General features: G+C 57.3%; 3 protein-coding genes across 3 annotated transcripts in view; 1 reads left to right on the plus strand and 2 right to left on the minus strand.

Annotated features, from left to right (window-relative positions):
- Dnajc17 (DnaJ (Hsp40) homolog, subfamily C, member 17) overlaps positions 1–12,420 on the plus strand; it is a 28,780-nt gene extending 16,360 nt beyond the window's left edge. Inside the window, exons 2-11 of the mRNA XM_013010214.1 lie at positions 559–628; positions 903–961; positions 1,168–1,255; positions 3,510–3,595; positions 3,742–3,838; positions 4,331–4,374; positions 5,165–5,242; positions 5,790–5,870; positions 6,263–6,373; positions 12,231–12,420. Coding sequence (XP_012865668.1) covers positions 559–628; positions 903–961; positions 1,168–1,255; positions 3,510–3,595; positions 3,742–3,838; positions 4,331–4,374; positions 5,165–5,242; positions 5,790–5,870; positions 6,263–6,373; positions 12,231–12,350 — 834 coding nt within the window. The 3' untranslated portion in view covers positions 12,351–12,420. The remainder of the gene's footprint in view (positions 1–558; positions 629–902; positions 962–1,167; positions 1,256–3,509; positions 3,596–3,741; positions 3,839–4,330; positions 4,375–5,164; positions 5,243–5,789; positions 5,871–6,262; positions 6,374–12,230) is intronic.
- LOC105981157 (chromosome unknown open reading frame, human C15orf62) lies at positions 8,504–10,244 on the minus strand. Its single transcript, XM_013010215.1, has one exon. The coding sequence runs from the start codon at positions 9,621–9,623 to the stop codon at positions 9,096–9,098; it is 528 nt and encodes a 175-aa protein (XP_012865669.1). The 5' UTR covers positions 9,624–10,244; the 3' UTR covers positions 8,504–9,095.
- Positions 12,421–12,563: 143 nt separating the features above from the next.
- Gchfr (GTP cyclohydrolase I feedback regulator) overlaps positions 12,564–15,387 on the minus strand; it is a 4,970-nt gene continuing 2,146 nt past the window's right edge. Inside the window, exons 2-3 of the mRNA XM_013010217.1 lie at positions 14,170–14,264; positions 12,564–12,988 (exon numbers count right to left, since the gene is read on the minus strand). Coding sequence (XP_012865671.1) covers positions 12,865–12,988; positions 14,170–14,264 — 219 coding nt within the window. The 3' untranslated portion in view covers positions 12,564–12,864. The remainder of the gene's footprint in view (positions 12,989–14,169; positions 14,265–15,387) is intronic.

Below are 15,387 nucleotides of genomic sequence, written 5' to 3' on the forward strand. Positions count from 1 at the left end.
CGCTAGCCTTGAGCTGAAGAGCTGAGGGACAGTGCCCAGGCCCAGAGTTCAGGCCCCACGACCGGACCCAAAAAAAGAAAAAGAAAAGAAAAGGCCAGAGGTGGAGCTGTGGCTCAAGTGGTAGAGCACTAGCCTTGAGCTGAAGAGCTGAGGGACAGCGCCCAGGCCCAGAGTTCAGGCCCCACAACTGACCAAAGAATAATATTCCATGGTTAAGTTTTCCTTCAGAAGCATCTCCCTCCTTCTTTGCGAACCCAGAGTGTAGACAGCAGCAGTTGCGGGGTCTGCGGTGACTGGCACACTGCTCCGCTGTCAGGAGCCCTTGACAGTGGCAGTTGTGAGATTTGCACTCCGCAGGAGCTACGTGATCCTGCCCAGTGCTGAGTGGCCGTGGCCAGCTCCCTCTGTGGCCTCTGCCCACTTTGGGCAAATCTCCACAGTGGCTGTGAAGAGGGGCCAGCAGCCTCCTGGCAGGCTGGGATTTCCCTCGTCACGTGAGCAGGGTTGGTCTCTGGGGCGGGAGCGAATGACCTGCAGCTCGTGTCTCCTGACTCCCAGGTGAAGAAGGCATACCGGCAGAAGGCCCTCTCCTGCCACCCAGATAAGAATCCAGATAATCCCAGAGCAGGTGAGGCTCCCACAAGGCCATGGGCGGTTTTGGATCTACGCTGCGCACGTGAGTGCTGTGCGTGCAGATGCACAGGCTCTGTCTGCTCTGAGCAGAGGGTTTGGGGGCATGTCACATGTCAGGGTGCCTCGTGCACTTGCCTTGCCTTCCCGCCCCATCATCTGACGGCTTTTTCTGCCCAGTGTAACGGATATGAAGTGCTTCTTAGAGGAAGCACCTATTACCACGTCTCACTTTACGTTTCTCTCTTTGTTTTTTTCTTCCCTCTGTCCAGCTGAACTCTTCCACCAGCTTTCCCAGGCCTTGGAGGTACTGACTGATGCTGCAGCCCGGGTAAGGGTGCTCTTTGGGCCGGATAGCCCCTGTGGTGGAGACCACTGCCGCCGCCTGTGGCAGGGCTGTGTCCTGGCTGCGTAGGCCCCACAGCCTCAGTCACCAGGCCACTGCCCTGATGGCTCGCTGGGAGGCGGGAGCAGGAGGGGCGCTGAGGCACCGTCCTTTTCTCTGACCCTCTGCTCTGTGTTTCTTTCTCCTGCCAGGCCGCCTATGACAAGGTCAGAAAAGCCAAGAAGCAGGCAGCAGAGCGGACCCAGAAACTTGATGAGAAAAGGAAGAAAGTGAAGCTCGGTGGGTGCGCGTGCAGCACTGCCTGGCCTCCGCCGTCCCTCACCTTCCCTCTGGGTGACTCAGCCCCTGGGCTCGGGCTCTGGCGGTGTCTGAGGTGCTGGGTGCAGGAGAGTCTCAGGGGTCCCGGCAGGTACTGTGAAGGTGTACAGATGTGCTGGCGCCCGTTCGTCCAGCGGGAGTGAAATTGCTCGTTTCTTTCCTGTGCCAGGCTGGGACTTGGGGTTCATCCTGGCCTACAGCTTTCACTCAGAGAAGCTCCCTCAGAAGAGCTCCCGAGATCTACTCCCTTTTTCCAGCTGCTTTATTTCCAGGCGTTCTTTGCAGACCATAATATCTGCAATCTGAAGAATGTGATTTTTTTACTTTCTAACTTTGTTGTTGTTGCTGTCGGTTGTGGGGCTTGAACTCTGGGCCTGGGCGCTGTCCCTCAGCTCTTCAGCTCAAGGTGAGCGCTCTACCACTTGAGCCACAGCGCCACTTGTGGCTAACTGGAGACAAGAGTCTCACAGACTTTCCTGCCTGGGCTGGCTTTGACCCATGTTCCTCAGATCTCAGTCTCCTGAGCAGCTAGGATTCCAGGCGTGAGCCACCAGCCCCTGGCTCTCTGAGCTGTTTTTGTTCAAGGCTAGTTCTCTACCACTTTGAGCCACATTGATACTTCTGGTTTTCTAGTGCGTGTGAGCCACCCATGCCTGGCTGTAAATTAATGTTCTTTTTTTGTTTTTGGTCTGGTCCTGGGGCCTGAACTCTGGGCCTGGGCGCTGTCCCTCAGCTCTTCAGCTCAAGGCTAGCGCTCTACCTCTTGAGCCACAGCGCCACTTCTGGCTTTTTTTCTTTTTGCTTATGTGGTGCTGAGGAATTGAACTCAGGGCCTTTTCTGTGTATGTGGTACTGAGGAATCGAACCCAGGGTTCATGCATGCTAGGTGAACACTCCACAACTAGGCCACATTCCCAGGCTGTTCCTCTCCACCTCCCCCCCCCCCATCAGATATTTTAATTTGTACCGATTTTGTCCCAGTGCTTCCAGGAGAGTTGGGTAGAGCGCTGGTAGAGCGCTTGCTTAGCGTGCACAAGACCCTGGGTTTGATTCTAACACTGAAGTGGGTAGAGAAAGAAAACAGCAAGTCCCAGGTTTGACATACAGGCTTGTCATAGCGGCTGGCCTGCAGAGGGCCACAGCAAGTTTCCTTTGGGAGTTGAGCAAGGCTCATCCCATTCGAATCTGCCCGTCTCTGGAGGAGCCACTGCAGCCGGGGAGTGGGGCTGGGAAAGGGGAATGGAGGAGGCTGGCAGGGAGCTCAGCAGACGGAATCTAGTCAAAGTCCAGGCAGGTCTAGGTCGGGGAGAGAGGCCAACAGCTCCACCCACAGGCATCCCTGATACAGCCCTGGGCTGTTGGCACAGGCACTATCTGCCTGTGCTGAGGGCAGGGAAGGAACCTGCTCCGTCAGTGTGAGCTGTTTACTTCCTCCAAACGCCTGCTTACATCTCTTCCGTGGCATGGTCCTTGTGACCTTTGTCAGTGGAAAATAACTTCAGGCCAACAGGCCCTGTGGAGGGCGCAGGAGCTACTGTGTGCTGTCCTTTTTCTTTTTGTAACCAGGGCTTGAGCTCAAGGACTCAGGCCTGCTAGGTAGGCTCTCTACCACTGAACCACACTGCCTCCAGTCCTCTTTTGTTTGTTTTGTCAGTTGTGGGGCTTGGACTGTGGGCTTGGGTGCTGTCCCTGCGCTCTTCAGCTCAAGGCGAGCGCTGTACTGCATGAGCCATAGCGCCACTTCCAGTTTTCTAGTGATTTTTTAGAGATAAGAGTCTCACATCCTTTCCTGCCCGGGCTGGCTTTGAATCGTGGTCCTCAGAGCTCAGCCTCCTGAGTGGCTAGGATTACAGGTGTGAGGCACCAGCACCTGGCTAAGGACTGCTTAGTTCTGAGATAGGGTTTCATTTCTTGCTTGAGTGTGTGCCAGGACTATGATCTGCCTATTTACGCTTCCCACAAAGCCAGAATGGACAGGTGTGTGTCATAGCATTTGTTCTTGGTCAAGAAGGAGTCTCAAACTGTTTTGTTTGGACTGGCCTCAAACCACAATCCTTCCTGTCTCAGCCTCCCAAGTAGCTAGGATTACAGGCATGAACCACCAGTGCCTGGCTAAAGTGTCATCCTCTTTGAGACTTTGTGGGAACTTGGGTGGACTGAGGTCATACAGGAACTGTGGCAACTAGCAATTGAGCCGTGTCTCTCTTGTGCCTAGACCTGGAGGCGCGGGAACGCCAAGCCCAGGCCCAGGGGAGTGAGGAGGAAGAGGAAAGCCGAGGTGCCAGCACTCTGGAGCAGGAGGTGAGCATCCGGGTGGTCTGCAGGGGAGGCGGGAGGAGGGTGATGGTCACGGTGGAGAAGGCTGGCTCTACCTTCCTTCTGTAGGAGTGAGCCAGCCTGCACTGGATCTGCACAGGATTGTCATCCCTCCGTCTCCTGCTCTGCAGATCGCACGCCTGCGGGAAGAGGGTTCCCGGCAGCTGGAGGAGCAGCAGCGGCTGATCCAGGAGCAGATCCGTCAGGACCGTGAGCAGAGGCTAAGCGGTGCGTCCTCACCCACGGTGACCGCACTGGCGCTTGGTGGGGCGACTGAAGGCTTCTGCCCCCCAGAACCCCGTGGCACCACGTGAATGCCACCTGCGCCTTCCCACCAGTTGTCCGCAGGGCCTGGATGCCTTTTACGTCACCTGGGGACATGCTGCGTTGGTCTTAGTCCCAAGCAAGATAGTTCTCTTTTGGAGCAGACGACGGTGTCAGGAAGACTGAGGCGCTTTGCACAGTGGAACTGTAGGTTGCCATCAGTGCATCTGGCCCGTAGGAGGTGTTCCCAGTCCTTGGCTTAGAGAGAGCTCACAGGTGGCTTTCTGGAGATGTCCGGCAGGCCTCTCTTCCCCACCAGGCCCCTCTGCGGGGTAGGGCAGGGCAGACGTTGCCCGTCGTCAAGAGTAACCTTTTTTAGGACTGCCAAGGTGTTTGTCCTTTGAGAGAACCTTGGCCCCCCTCATTCTACCTTTCTTCCTTTCCCAATCTTTCTAGGAAAGGCAGAAAATACAGAAAGCAAAGGAACCCCCAAACTGAAGGTGAGTCTTGGGGGACTCGGTGGGCTTCCTCACAACTCTTGTCTCAGCCAGCACAGACACTTCCTGTGGCTCCAACTTTTTGTTGCTGTTGTTGGTTGTGGGATTTGAGCTCGAGGCCTGGATGCTGTCCCTCAGTTTGTTTTGCTCAAGGCTAGTTAGTGTCCTACCATTTTGAGCCACAGCTCAAATGGTTCCACCTTAAAGTCACTCTGGTCTCCAAGGAAGCCAGTGTAACTCCCATCCTTTCCACACTCCAGGGCCTGCAAACCAGGCTGCTCCCAGAACCTGCCACGGGGGTGGCAGGCCTTGACAAAGCAGAGTACCTCCTGGGGTGGGAAGCATCGCTGGGCGTGAGCGGGCTGCCCCGCCTCCCCATTACCACAGGAAGCACCTGTTGGCCGTGCTCCTAGATCACAGGTACTTCGAGGAGCAGAGGGGCCCTGCTCACACTGGCAAGCGCAGTCTCTTGTAGAGTCTGGGATTGTTCTGCCACAGGCCAGTGTCTGTTGATACTTTCTTTCTTTCTTTTTTTAAATTATCAGTCGTGAGGCTTGAACTCTGGGCCTGGGCTCTGTCCCTCAGCTCTTCAGCTCACGACTAGCACTCTACCACTTGAGCCACAGCGCCACTTCTGATTTTTTCTGCTTATGTGGTGCTGAGGAATCGAACCCAGGGCTTCATGCATGCCAGGCAAGCGCTCTACCACTGAGCCACCTTCCCAGCCCCTGCTGTCTTAATTTTTTTTTTTTTGTCGGTCGTGGGGCTTGAACCTGCCATCTTTCTTTTTCAGCTAAAATGGAAATGCCAGAAAGAGGATGAGTCCCAAGGCGGCTACTCCCAAGATGTCCTCCTGCAGCTTTTGAAAAAGGTCTGCGCCAGGCTTCTGGGCTGAGCTGTGCCTCTGCCTGCGCTCGTCTGTGCAGGCCTGTCACGCTCCGGACTTCCCCTCTCATCTCTACCTGCTTGACTTTTATGTTGTTTTCTTGCTTCGTAGACACCTTAGAGACTTCTCCCTGGGCCGTGTCCTCTGTCACTGGGGCGGACACGTCCAGCCTGTTTCCTCCTTTGATGCTCAAGTGTAGCCCTTACCTTTATAAGCACCAGGCTTGGCTACACCAGTTCTAGGAGAGAAGGTGGGGGAGGGAGGCTTGAGAGCCCGTTCCTCTTCCCTGCCTTCAGCCAGCTGGAGCAGCTGTGCCAGCCTAGGTCCCCAGTGAGTTCTTTGCTCATTTCTCCTTGGCTGTCTTGCATTCCTACAAGCAACCTTTCTTTTCCGTCTCTGATCTCACTCCTCTGGTCCCTGAGCAGTAGAAAGGTAACCCTGGGCTGAAATGCCCCAGTAGGCCCAGGGCAGCCAATGCAAGCTGCCAATCAGAGGGCCAGCCAGGCTTACCAAGACCCTTCTTGTCCCACAGTATGGCGAAGTTCTCAACCTGGTGCTTTCCAGGAAGAAGGCAGGCACCGCGGTAGTGGAGTTTGCAACAGTCAAGGCTGCGGTGAGTCCTACATGGGGCTTGCGGGGCCCTGGCAGCCCTGGCACGCTAGGGCAGGAACTCTGTTGTTAAGTCCACACTTTGAGGAGACCTCCCAGCCAGCTCTCAGCCAGCATTTCTACATAGGTCCTCTGACCCCCAGGGCGGGTGGGGTAGCGCACTGACGTGATTTCAGGCTGCCTGCACTCCACACTTCCATCCGGGAGCCCTAGCAGTGCCTTCCCACCCGCCCGCAGCACTCTCACTCCCCAAGCCGAGGGCAGCCGCAGCATGCTACCGTTTCCACCTTGCTGCTGTCCTCAGTGCCGCACGGGGGGGTAGGACACTAGCTCCTTTCTTTGGGGCGGTGGGGGTATAGGGGGACAGGACCAAAGGGTGGATGTTCTGCTTGACAGGAGCTGGCTGTCCAGAATGAAGTGGGCCTGGTGGACAATCCACTGAAGGTTTCCTGGTTAGAAGGTCAGCCCCGGGGCACTGCAGGCCCCAGCCACTCAGGACAATCAAAGGTAAGAAGCCAGGTGTCACCAGCTGGGCCTGCCTGTGTGAGAGCGTCTCAGGCTCTCCCCTCCCAAGTCTAGGTGGACACAAGTGGAGCGAGGTTGACAGCCCACACAGGAAGACCCAGAGGGACCCTCTCCCCTGTGATTTTATTTTATTTTCTGGTGCTGGGGAGCAAATCCAGGGCCTCCTACTTGCTAAGCATACGCTACTGCTGGTGTACCCCCAGCCCTTCACAGTACCCTAAGTACTTCCCTTATCCTGTACTTGGGGAGCCTCTGTCCCCTTCCCAGGAGCCCCTGCTACTGGTTGAAGCACTGGAGCTTGTACAGCACAGTGCTAAAGAAAGAGTCAGGTGCTGGGGGCAGATTTGTCCTTACAAGCTCTTCAGTTTTCAAGATATGTCTCTTAGCTTCCCACACAGAGATTAATTATGAAGAAGCAACATCTCTAGAAATAATATGGCCTCCCGCGGAGCCAAGTCTGGGTAACTGCTCATGTACCTGCCAGCCAGGGCTGGGCCTGTGCTACCTCTAGGATAAGTGTGTTCCCCCTGTCCCTCAGGCCTGCATGCAGAGGGCAGGTTGCAGGGCTTCTGGCTGAGTATGCCCCAGGACTGATCGCTTTAGCAGGGGCAGGAGCCAGGACCCTGACTGAGGCACTTCTGTGTTACGTCACAGCCCTTCACTGGCTTAGCAAGACCTGTGCTCACCCACCTGTCCTGCATCTGCCTGAGGTGTGGACAGAGAAAGACCATGAAGTATTTTTTTTTTGTTTGTTTTTGGTCGGTCGTGGGGCTTGAAATCTGGGCCTGGGCGCTGTCCCTCAGCTCTTCAGCTCAAGGCGAGCGCTCTACCACTTGAGCTACAGCGCCACTTCCTGTTTTCTGGTGGTTTATTGGAGATAGGAGTCTCATGGTCTCTCCTGCCCGGGCTGGCTTTGAACCTCGATCCTCAGATCTCAGCCTCCTGAGTAGCTAGGATTACAGGTGTGAGTCACCAGTGCCCGGCTGACCATGAAGTATTCTAAATAGTCTAAATCAGACTTTGATTAAGAAGAGACCTCAGGGTGGGTACCTGTGGCTCCTGCCTGTAATCCTAGCTACTCAAGGGCTGAGATCTGAGGATCTCATTTCAAAGCCAGCCCAGGCAGGAAAGTCCGTGAGACTCTTATCTCCAATGAACCACCAGAAACCCGGAAGTAGTGCTGTGGCTGTAGTGGTAGAGCTCTTGCCTTGAGCTGAAGAGCTGAGGGACAGCGCCCAGGCCCAGAGTTCAAGCCCCACGACCGACACAAACAAGCAAACAACAAAAACAGAAGAGACCTCAGTCTCACCTTAACATCGTATTTCAGAGCCCAGGTAACACTGCATATGTTGTGTTAAAAAGAACTTTATTACATCCTCTGTGTATAGAGGAGCCTTTCAGCTTAGTTCCTCCACCGAGGAACAAGAGGCGGGGGGGGGGGGAGGCTGCAGAGGCCACGTGTGCCACAGCTCCTTCTCCCCTTCCATTCTTGGGTAGGCTGAGGGTCGGAATCACATAGTCCAATCAAGTGCTGTGGCTCTGGTTTCAGATCTGGCCAGGCCACAGGACAGGGCAATAGCCCAGCTGGTAGCCCTGGCCCAGGGGCGGCCTGGTTGGCAGCCTCCTCATCAGAGGTTTGGGTTGGGCAGAACTCCCTAGTCTCAGGAGAAGATTCCAGAGGCCAGCTGTGCCTCCTTATCACTTATCTTCATCCTCTGACTCAACCCTCCCCTCTTCTAGATGGGAAGTCCTCCCCTTTTCTAGATGAAGTCCTCCCCTCTTCTGGACAGAAAGTCCTCCCATCTTCTGGGCAGGAAGTCCTCCCTCTTTTGGACAGGAAGTTCTCTTTTCTTCTGGACAGGAAATCTACTACTATTTTCACAGCATTTCCTAAAGACTGGGGTCACTAATAGTGCTAGATAGACCCAAAGTGCCGTGGCTTTGCAGGCTGGGGCCTTGCTGGTAGCTGGCGGTCCGTCCTGCAGCTGCTCCGTCCAGCGGGGCTGAGCAGCCAAGTGGGCAGGTTGAAGCGCTTGTGGCCTCCTTTCTGCTGATGGTGTGTTTAGCCTGTTCCTTTGCCTCCCAATCTCTCCCACTGTCGTGTCCTGTCAGTCCCTTGCCCCGCCGTCCACTGATGGCTCCAGAAACACCAGTGTTGCTCAGCGATGCCGGTCTCATGCTGTGCTGTGAGTGGGCGGCACCGGCGAGGCCTTGGTCCAGTGAGCCTCGTGTCATGAGGCCTGGGTTTGTTTTATAACTTGCATTGAACTGGCACTTAAGCATCCAGTGTAGCAAGTGGCGACTGGCTTGGGCTGTTTCCTCGTTCTCTCAGCACCCCCCTTCCTGGCGGCCTGGGTTGGACCCCGTCTTCCAAGTGCGGGGACCTGTTACTAGTGGCTTTTAAGAAGCTGGCACAGGCACGGCGTTCTGCCCACACTGTCCTCCCACACCCTGACTCGGCCTCTCCTCCTCTGTGGGCCTCTGCCTGGCTCCTGTGGCTCAGGGTGTGGCCTCCCTTTCCTGGCCTCGCCAGCTTCCTTCCGGGCTACTGCCAGAAAGGATCCCCAGCATTCCCAGTTGGGGTGAGGTGGAGAGCCATGGGTCTCTGCCCCTGTCTGATCCTTAATCCCCTGCTGCACCTTCCTTCCCGGGTCCCCAGGCTTTGTTCCTCCTGTCACCCCAACTTCGCCCGCCCTCACCACACTCAGCAGCGGGGCTCGCTGGGGAACTGCTCCTGCAGCATCTGTAGAACCTCCTCCAACAGTGAGATCCCCAGGTCCACTTTGAAGGAGACGAAGGGGTCACCGAGGTCGGGAGCAGGCGTCCTCGGGCGGGCGGGTGTGGCCGAAAGGTCCTCCTCGGAGAAGTGGTGGAGCGGGCCCGCCAGGGACAGCGCGGAGGGCAGGGTGGCGGCGTAGGCGGCAGTGTAGGGGGTTGGGGGCTCCAGGATGTTGGGGCAGCTGGAGCTTTCTCGGTACAGACGAGGGGGCTTGGGAGGAGCCAGCAAGGTGGCCCGGGGATGTTCATCCCCCCACAAGGGGAGACGCCGGCCATCTGGCCTCCCTTTCAGTTCCCGGATGACCTCGCGGTTGCTGTACTCCTCGTGGTCGCCGCCCGCAGTGCTGGCCTGGCTGAGCACGCTGCCCTGCCTCCGCAGGCGCCGGGGCCGCCCCAGGGTCAGCCGCTTGAAGAAGGAGGCATTGCGGAAGGAGCCTTTCCTCCAGGTCTCCATGTGCCCTGGGGAGGCAGCGGACAGGCCTGTCCTCTCAGAAGCCCCGCACAGGTGTCCCAGAGCAACTAGTGACCATTGGTCCCTAGTGGATGCCAGGAATCGGGGAGACAGCCCTGGCAGGGGCTAGAAGCAGCCCTGGGTCTCTGCTCAGCCAAGTCCTCGGGCCTGGAAGAGGGAGCTCCCCAGGGATCCTGTGGCCTGGTTACTTCACAGGACGTGGAAAAACCCCAGAGGAAAAAAGCAGCACTTACGAGGTGGAGCGGGGGCCGCGGGGCCACCGAGCTGGATCTTGGCTGGCCGGGGCTCCTTGCGCTCAGCCTCCACGCGCTTGCTCCTAGGCAGGAGGCAGAGGCCCCCCCGCTGGCTGTCGTCTCTGGCCCTGGGCCTCAGTCTAGGCCAGCAGAGGACTGTGCCCGTCTGCCGCTGCTGTGGGACTGATGAGTGGCGTGGCTGTGGTGGCAGCGCGGCAGCGATGTGTTTGTTTCCAGCTGACTCAGTCAGGTGGGAAGCTGGGTTTCACGCTGTGAGGTCATTGCAGCATCCGCGGGCTGGGCGCTGTGACCCACACCCCAGGGCAGTCGGGAGCTTTGGATTCCTCCTAGGACTGGTCTGGGGCAGCCTGGTTGGTGTGTCACCAAGCTTCCTTTCTCACCACAGCGCCCCCCCTCTCCCCCCAAGCACTCAAGGGCCCTGCGCCCAGCCTCCAGTGTGTCTGGGAGGAGCGCAGCGAAGTGGGAGCTAATTGAAAGGCAGGCGTGTGGAACAATTGTTGGGAAGGAAGAGACCTGCTGCTGGTGGGGTGACTCAGCCCTGGGGCTAGTGACAGGGCTTATTAGCACAGCCTGCCGGAATGGGGGGGCGGGGTGTTGATGGGGAGCAGCCCCATGCCTGTGAAGGGCCCGCTCCTCCCAGGGCCGGCAGGGGCATGCCAAGGGCAGCTCCAGGTTCTCCTGGCAGAGCAGCGTGGCCTCCTTGCCCTCACCTCCAGGCTGGCTGCTGCTTCCTCCTCCTCCTCTACCTGGAGGGCCTCCAGGCAGTAGAGCAATTAGGGCCAGAGTCCTGCTCCCCCTCTGGCTGCGGGGCCCTGTTCTGAGCCCTTCTTCTGCAGAGGGGGCTACCCCTTCCAGAGATGTCCTGGGGGCCTGGCTGAGGGCCGCTCAGGAGCCAGGGTAGGGGTAGGCCGGGCTGTGCAGGTGAGGATCTGAGCAGCACTTTCTGTTGCTCTTTACCCCCTCCTTCAAACCAGTTGGCCTGGACTTGGCTACTTCATGCCAGCCACTCCCCTGTTCCTCCCCATCTGAGCCCCTGGCCTCCTCCTGGCCTGTCCGGTGAGCGCCAGCCAGATGGAGAGCCCCAGAGCAGGGCTGCACAGCTCCGCTACAGACAGGCCATGGCATCTGCACCCCCTCTGTCCTGTTGACCACAGGAAGGGCTCCCGGCTTCTGCTGCTCAGACCTGTCAGAGCGAGCGTGGGATCGGCAGCTCAGGGCTCTGCTGGGTGCAGCCATTGTGGTGGTGATTACTCTTGTGATGATTATTTTGTGTGTGTGTGTGTGCGCGCGCGCGCTCCACACTTGGGGTTTCAATGCAGAGCCTGGGTCCTGTCCCTGAGCTTTTTTGCTCAAAGTTAGCACGCTACTTTTCAACCATAGCTCCACTTTGGCTTTTTTTTTTTTTTCGGTTGTGGGGCTTGAACTCGGGGCCTGGGCACTGTCTGTCAGCTCTTCAGCTGAATGCAAGCACTCTACCACTTGAGCCATAGCGTCACTTCTGGTTTTCTGAGTCGTTTATTGGAGATGAGTCTCTCAGATGGGGCTGCCTGGGCTGGCTTTGACCAGGAGCCTCAGATCTTAGCCTCCTGAGTAGCTAGGATTACAGGCGTGAGCTACCAAGCCTGGCTTTTTTTCTTTTGTCAGTCGTGGGGCCTGAACTCTAGGCGCTGTCCCTCAGCTCTTCAGCTGTAGACTAGTGCTCTACCACTTTAGCCTCAGCCCCACTTCTGGCTTTTTCTGCTTATGTGGTACTGAGGAATCGAACCGAGGGCCTCATGCATGCAAGCACTCTACTACTGAGCCACCTTCCCAGCACCATGCCTGGCTTTCTTGTGGTCAATCTAGCCCTTCGTATTCCCCCATGCTGTACAGGACTCCCTTCTCTAGCGTGCTCAGGAGCCAGGCCTGAGCCAGACCCGGGGAAGCAGGCAGCTACAAGAGCGCAGAGCTCTTGTCTGTGCCCAGCAGAGTCTCTGGACCCTGCACCTTACAGCCTCCACTTGAAACCAAGCACATGCCCGAGGAGAGGGTAGGAGAGTCAGAGACAGGGTGGAGAGGAAGTGAATGGAGACAGTCGCTAGGGCAGGGGAAGTGATTCATTCACAAGGAAGTGTGAAGTGCTCTGTAGATGTCAGGGGCTGAATGAGTGGTGGGCACCGGAGATGGGTGAGCCAACCAGGACAGGCCCATCTGGAGAGCTGGAGGGAACAGTGGAGGTTCTGGTCCTTCCTCCTTGACCTTTATTATCTACCCAGGCCCTGTCCCCAGTTTGTGGTCTGTGGGGCCGTGCTCGTGCTCTGTGGCTCTGACCCTTCCTGTTCCCTGTGTCCCCCAGGACTCAGTGCTGTCTGAGAGGGACTACGAGAGCCTTGTCATGATGCGCATGCGCCAAGCTGCCGAGCGCCAGCAGCTCATCGCCCGGATGCAGCAGGAAGACGAGGGGCAGCCCACGTAGCCTGGCTCCAGCTCTCCGTCCTACAGCCCTTTTCTTAAACAGCACCAATAAACTTTTGAAAAAGCCTCTACCTCATTAAGAGTTCCTTCCACCTAGGTGTAGGGTCCTAGACTCATAAGGCTCCGCCCAGGCCCTCACCCCCTCCCCAGGAGGAGACAGATCCCCAGCAATGTCACACTTGGCAAGTCACTTGCAGAAGCCGAACAGAGGAGGGACCATGAATCAGAGCCTTTTATTGGCTTAGACTGGCTCTGCAGGCCCCGCCTGACTGATCGTGAGGTTGTCCTCCCCAGATGCGGAATCTGGCGGGGGTACCCTTGTCCTGGGGCCAGGCCTGCAGCCAGGGGGCAGCTGGGAGCAGTGGCAAGGACCTGCCCTCCTCTACACCCTGGAGCAGGACTTCTGGGGACCACTCACTGCCACTCTGTGCTGGGCCAAGGGGGTGACAATTTGGGAAGAGAGAACAGGACAGCCAGTGGAACAGGACTCGAGGGACCAGGTCCATGGCAGTGGGTCACTCCTTGTGCAGGCACCACACCAGTGTCTGGCCCACCCCTGTCATGCTCAGCACACGGAAGCCCCTGCGCTCCAGCTTGTCCAGGACAATGCGTGGCGGATCGTTGACGTAGTACTCATAGCTGCAAAGACACCGGGGTGGAGGTGAGGGACAGAGCAGCCCCCGCAGCCTGCCCCCCACACCCCCTCCCCCCCAGCTATTTGGGCAGCAGCACAGGCCCCCTTCCAGGCCGTCCTGCAGCCCTGGGGCTACAGGGTTGGCTCCTGGCGTAAGGAATGCTTGTTTGTTCCTTCTTGCAGGTTTTGGGTTTGAATCCAAGCCTGGGTGCTGCTCCTGAGCTTTTGTGCTCAAGGATAGCACACTACCACTTTGAGCCACAGTGCCACTTCTGGTTTCCTGGTAGTTAGTTGAAGGTAAGAGCTTCATGGACTTTCCTTCCCCGGGCTGGCTTCAAATGGCAATCCTCAGATCTCAGCCTCCTGAGAGCTTTTTCAGGTTTATTGGGTGTTGAAATGCCATGAAACAAAGGGGCTTGATACCCAAAACCTGGAACTCCTTTTGGGAGGACAGCGGAGTAGTCCTGGGATTTGAACTTAGGACTTCATGCTGACTGAGCCAGGCAGTCTTATTTCATTGTGAATAGGGTCTTGTGTTTTTGTTCAAAGCCAGCCTCAGACCTCTATCCTAGTATGCGTACCACTATGCCTTGCTTAGTAGTTGAGATGGCCTTGGGTAGGTTTTGTTTTGCCCAGATTGGCCTCAAACCATGGCCCTCCTACTCTGTCTCCTGTGTAGCTAGTATTACAGGTGTAATCCATCAAGCCTGGCCCAAGTTAACATCCTGAGGCAAATGTCTGTGTGCACATCATGGTGTTGGCTTCTGCCCTCCACCCCTAACCCAAGGGTCTTGTTAGGTTCATCTCCCTTAACCCCTTCCATTTGAACTGGAACTCATGTGGCAAGTCTTCTCAGTATCCTCCAACCTGTGTGGCCCGCTATTCTCTCCCACTACTGGCTAGGAAGGTCAAGGGAGCGGTATGGTCTCCGTGTAGACGCGGAGGTGGGACGATGGATGTCAAGGGAGTGGCTGATTGCCCAGGCAGCAAGCTGGTGACCTGCTGTTTGTAATGTGGAGACCTCTCTGCCGGGCTGGATCGGTGGGCCTAGTACTGAGGGGAGAGGCCAGGGACACAGTCCTCTAGGGAGTCCTCAACCCATGTGGCTGTCTGTCCTGGGCTCTTTGGCCCTTGGGCAGGACTGGGGGAGGGGGGGAATGGAGGTGCTGAGGGAAAGCTTACTCACAAATTATTTCCCAGCACGCTTCTCTTGGAGGCCCCCAGATGCTGCATCAGCTCGGGATCCGAGTACTCATCGCCCACCATGGTAGGACCCACCTCCTGCAAGGTAAGTAAGCCACAGAGGCTGCGGGGCGGGGTCTGTGGAGGCGCGCAAAGCTGGGAAGGTGGTCCCTGACTCCCCTAAGCAGAGTGGGACATGGCACTCAAGAGGACTGAGAGTTCAAGGCCAGCCTGGGCTACACGGTGGGACCTATCTCAAAAAATAAAACCCCCAAAAGATCACACCCCCAAACTACTAGAGCTTTATAAAGGGATCTTGTTTGGCAATAAAAACGATTATTATGGCTTATGGCTGCACCCAGGAGACATCCTGGTTAGAAGCTGTTTTGGGTTTGTGGCAGCGGCTCAGATAGAACAGCAAGTTCAAACCCCACGACCACTAAGTTATTTATTTATTTTTTTGTCGGTCATGGGGCCTGAACTCTGGGCCTGGGCGCTGTCCCTCAGCTCTTCAGCTCAAGGCTAGCGCTCTACCACTTGAGCCACAGCACTACTTCCGGCTTTTTCTGCTTATGTGGTGCTGAGGACTCGAACTCAGGGCCTCATGCATGCAAGGCAAGCACTCTACCACTGAGCCACCTTCCCAGCCCTAAGATAAATTTAAAACAACAAAAAACATTTGGAGGAATTGCAGGGTGTGGGGGAAGGGCCCAAAACCATCTGAACAGCCACAGGTGAGGGGTCCTGAACCACTGCCCCTCCTGTTCAGGGGTGAACGCCAGTGCCCGGTTCCACATCCACAGCCCACCGGCCCCAGAGCCCGCCCCGTCCCAGAACAAGCCAGTCCCAGAGCCCGCCCCATCCCAAAGCCCGTCCCGTCCCAGAGCCCACCTGTCCCAGAGCCAGCCCTATCCCAGAACCCACCTGTCCCAGAGCCCGCCCCATCCCACAGCCCGCCCCATCCCAGAACAAGCCGGTCCCAGAGCCCGCCCCATCCCAGAACCCACCTGTCCCAGAGCCTGCCCATCCCAAAGCCCGCCCCGTCCCAGAACCCACCCCATCCCAGAGCCCGCCCCATCCCAGAGCCCACCTGTCCCAGAGCCAGCCCTCTCCCAGAACCCACCTGTCCCAGAGCCTGCCCATCCTAAAGCCCGCCCCGTCCCAGAGAAAGCCCGCCCCATCCCAGAGCCCACCTGTCCCAGAGCCAGCCCGTCCCAGAGCC

This window comes from Dipodomys ordii, unplaced genomic scaffold (assembly GCF_000151885.1).
Source record: "Dipodomys ordii isolate 6190 unplaced genomic scaffold, Dord_2.0 Scaffold11, whole genome shotgun sequence".
Classification (NCBI taxonomy): Eukaryota; Metazoa; Chordata; class Mammalia; order Rodentia; family Heteromyidae; genus Dipodomys; species Dipodomys ordii.

Coding starts and splice junctions, on each gene's coding strand:
- LOC105981157 (XM_013010215.1), bottom strand. CDS start 9,623: ATGGAGACCTGGAGGAAAGGCTCCTTCCGCAATGCCTCCTTCTTCAAG.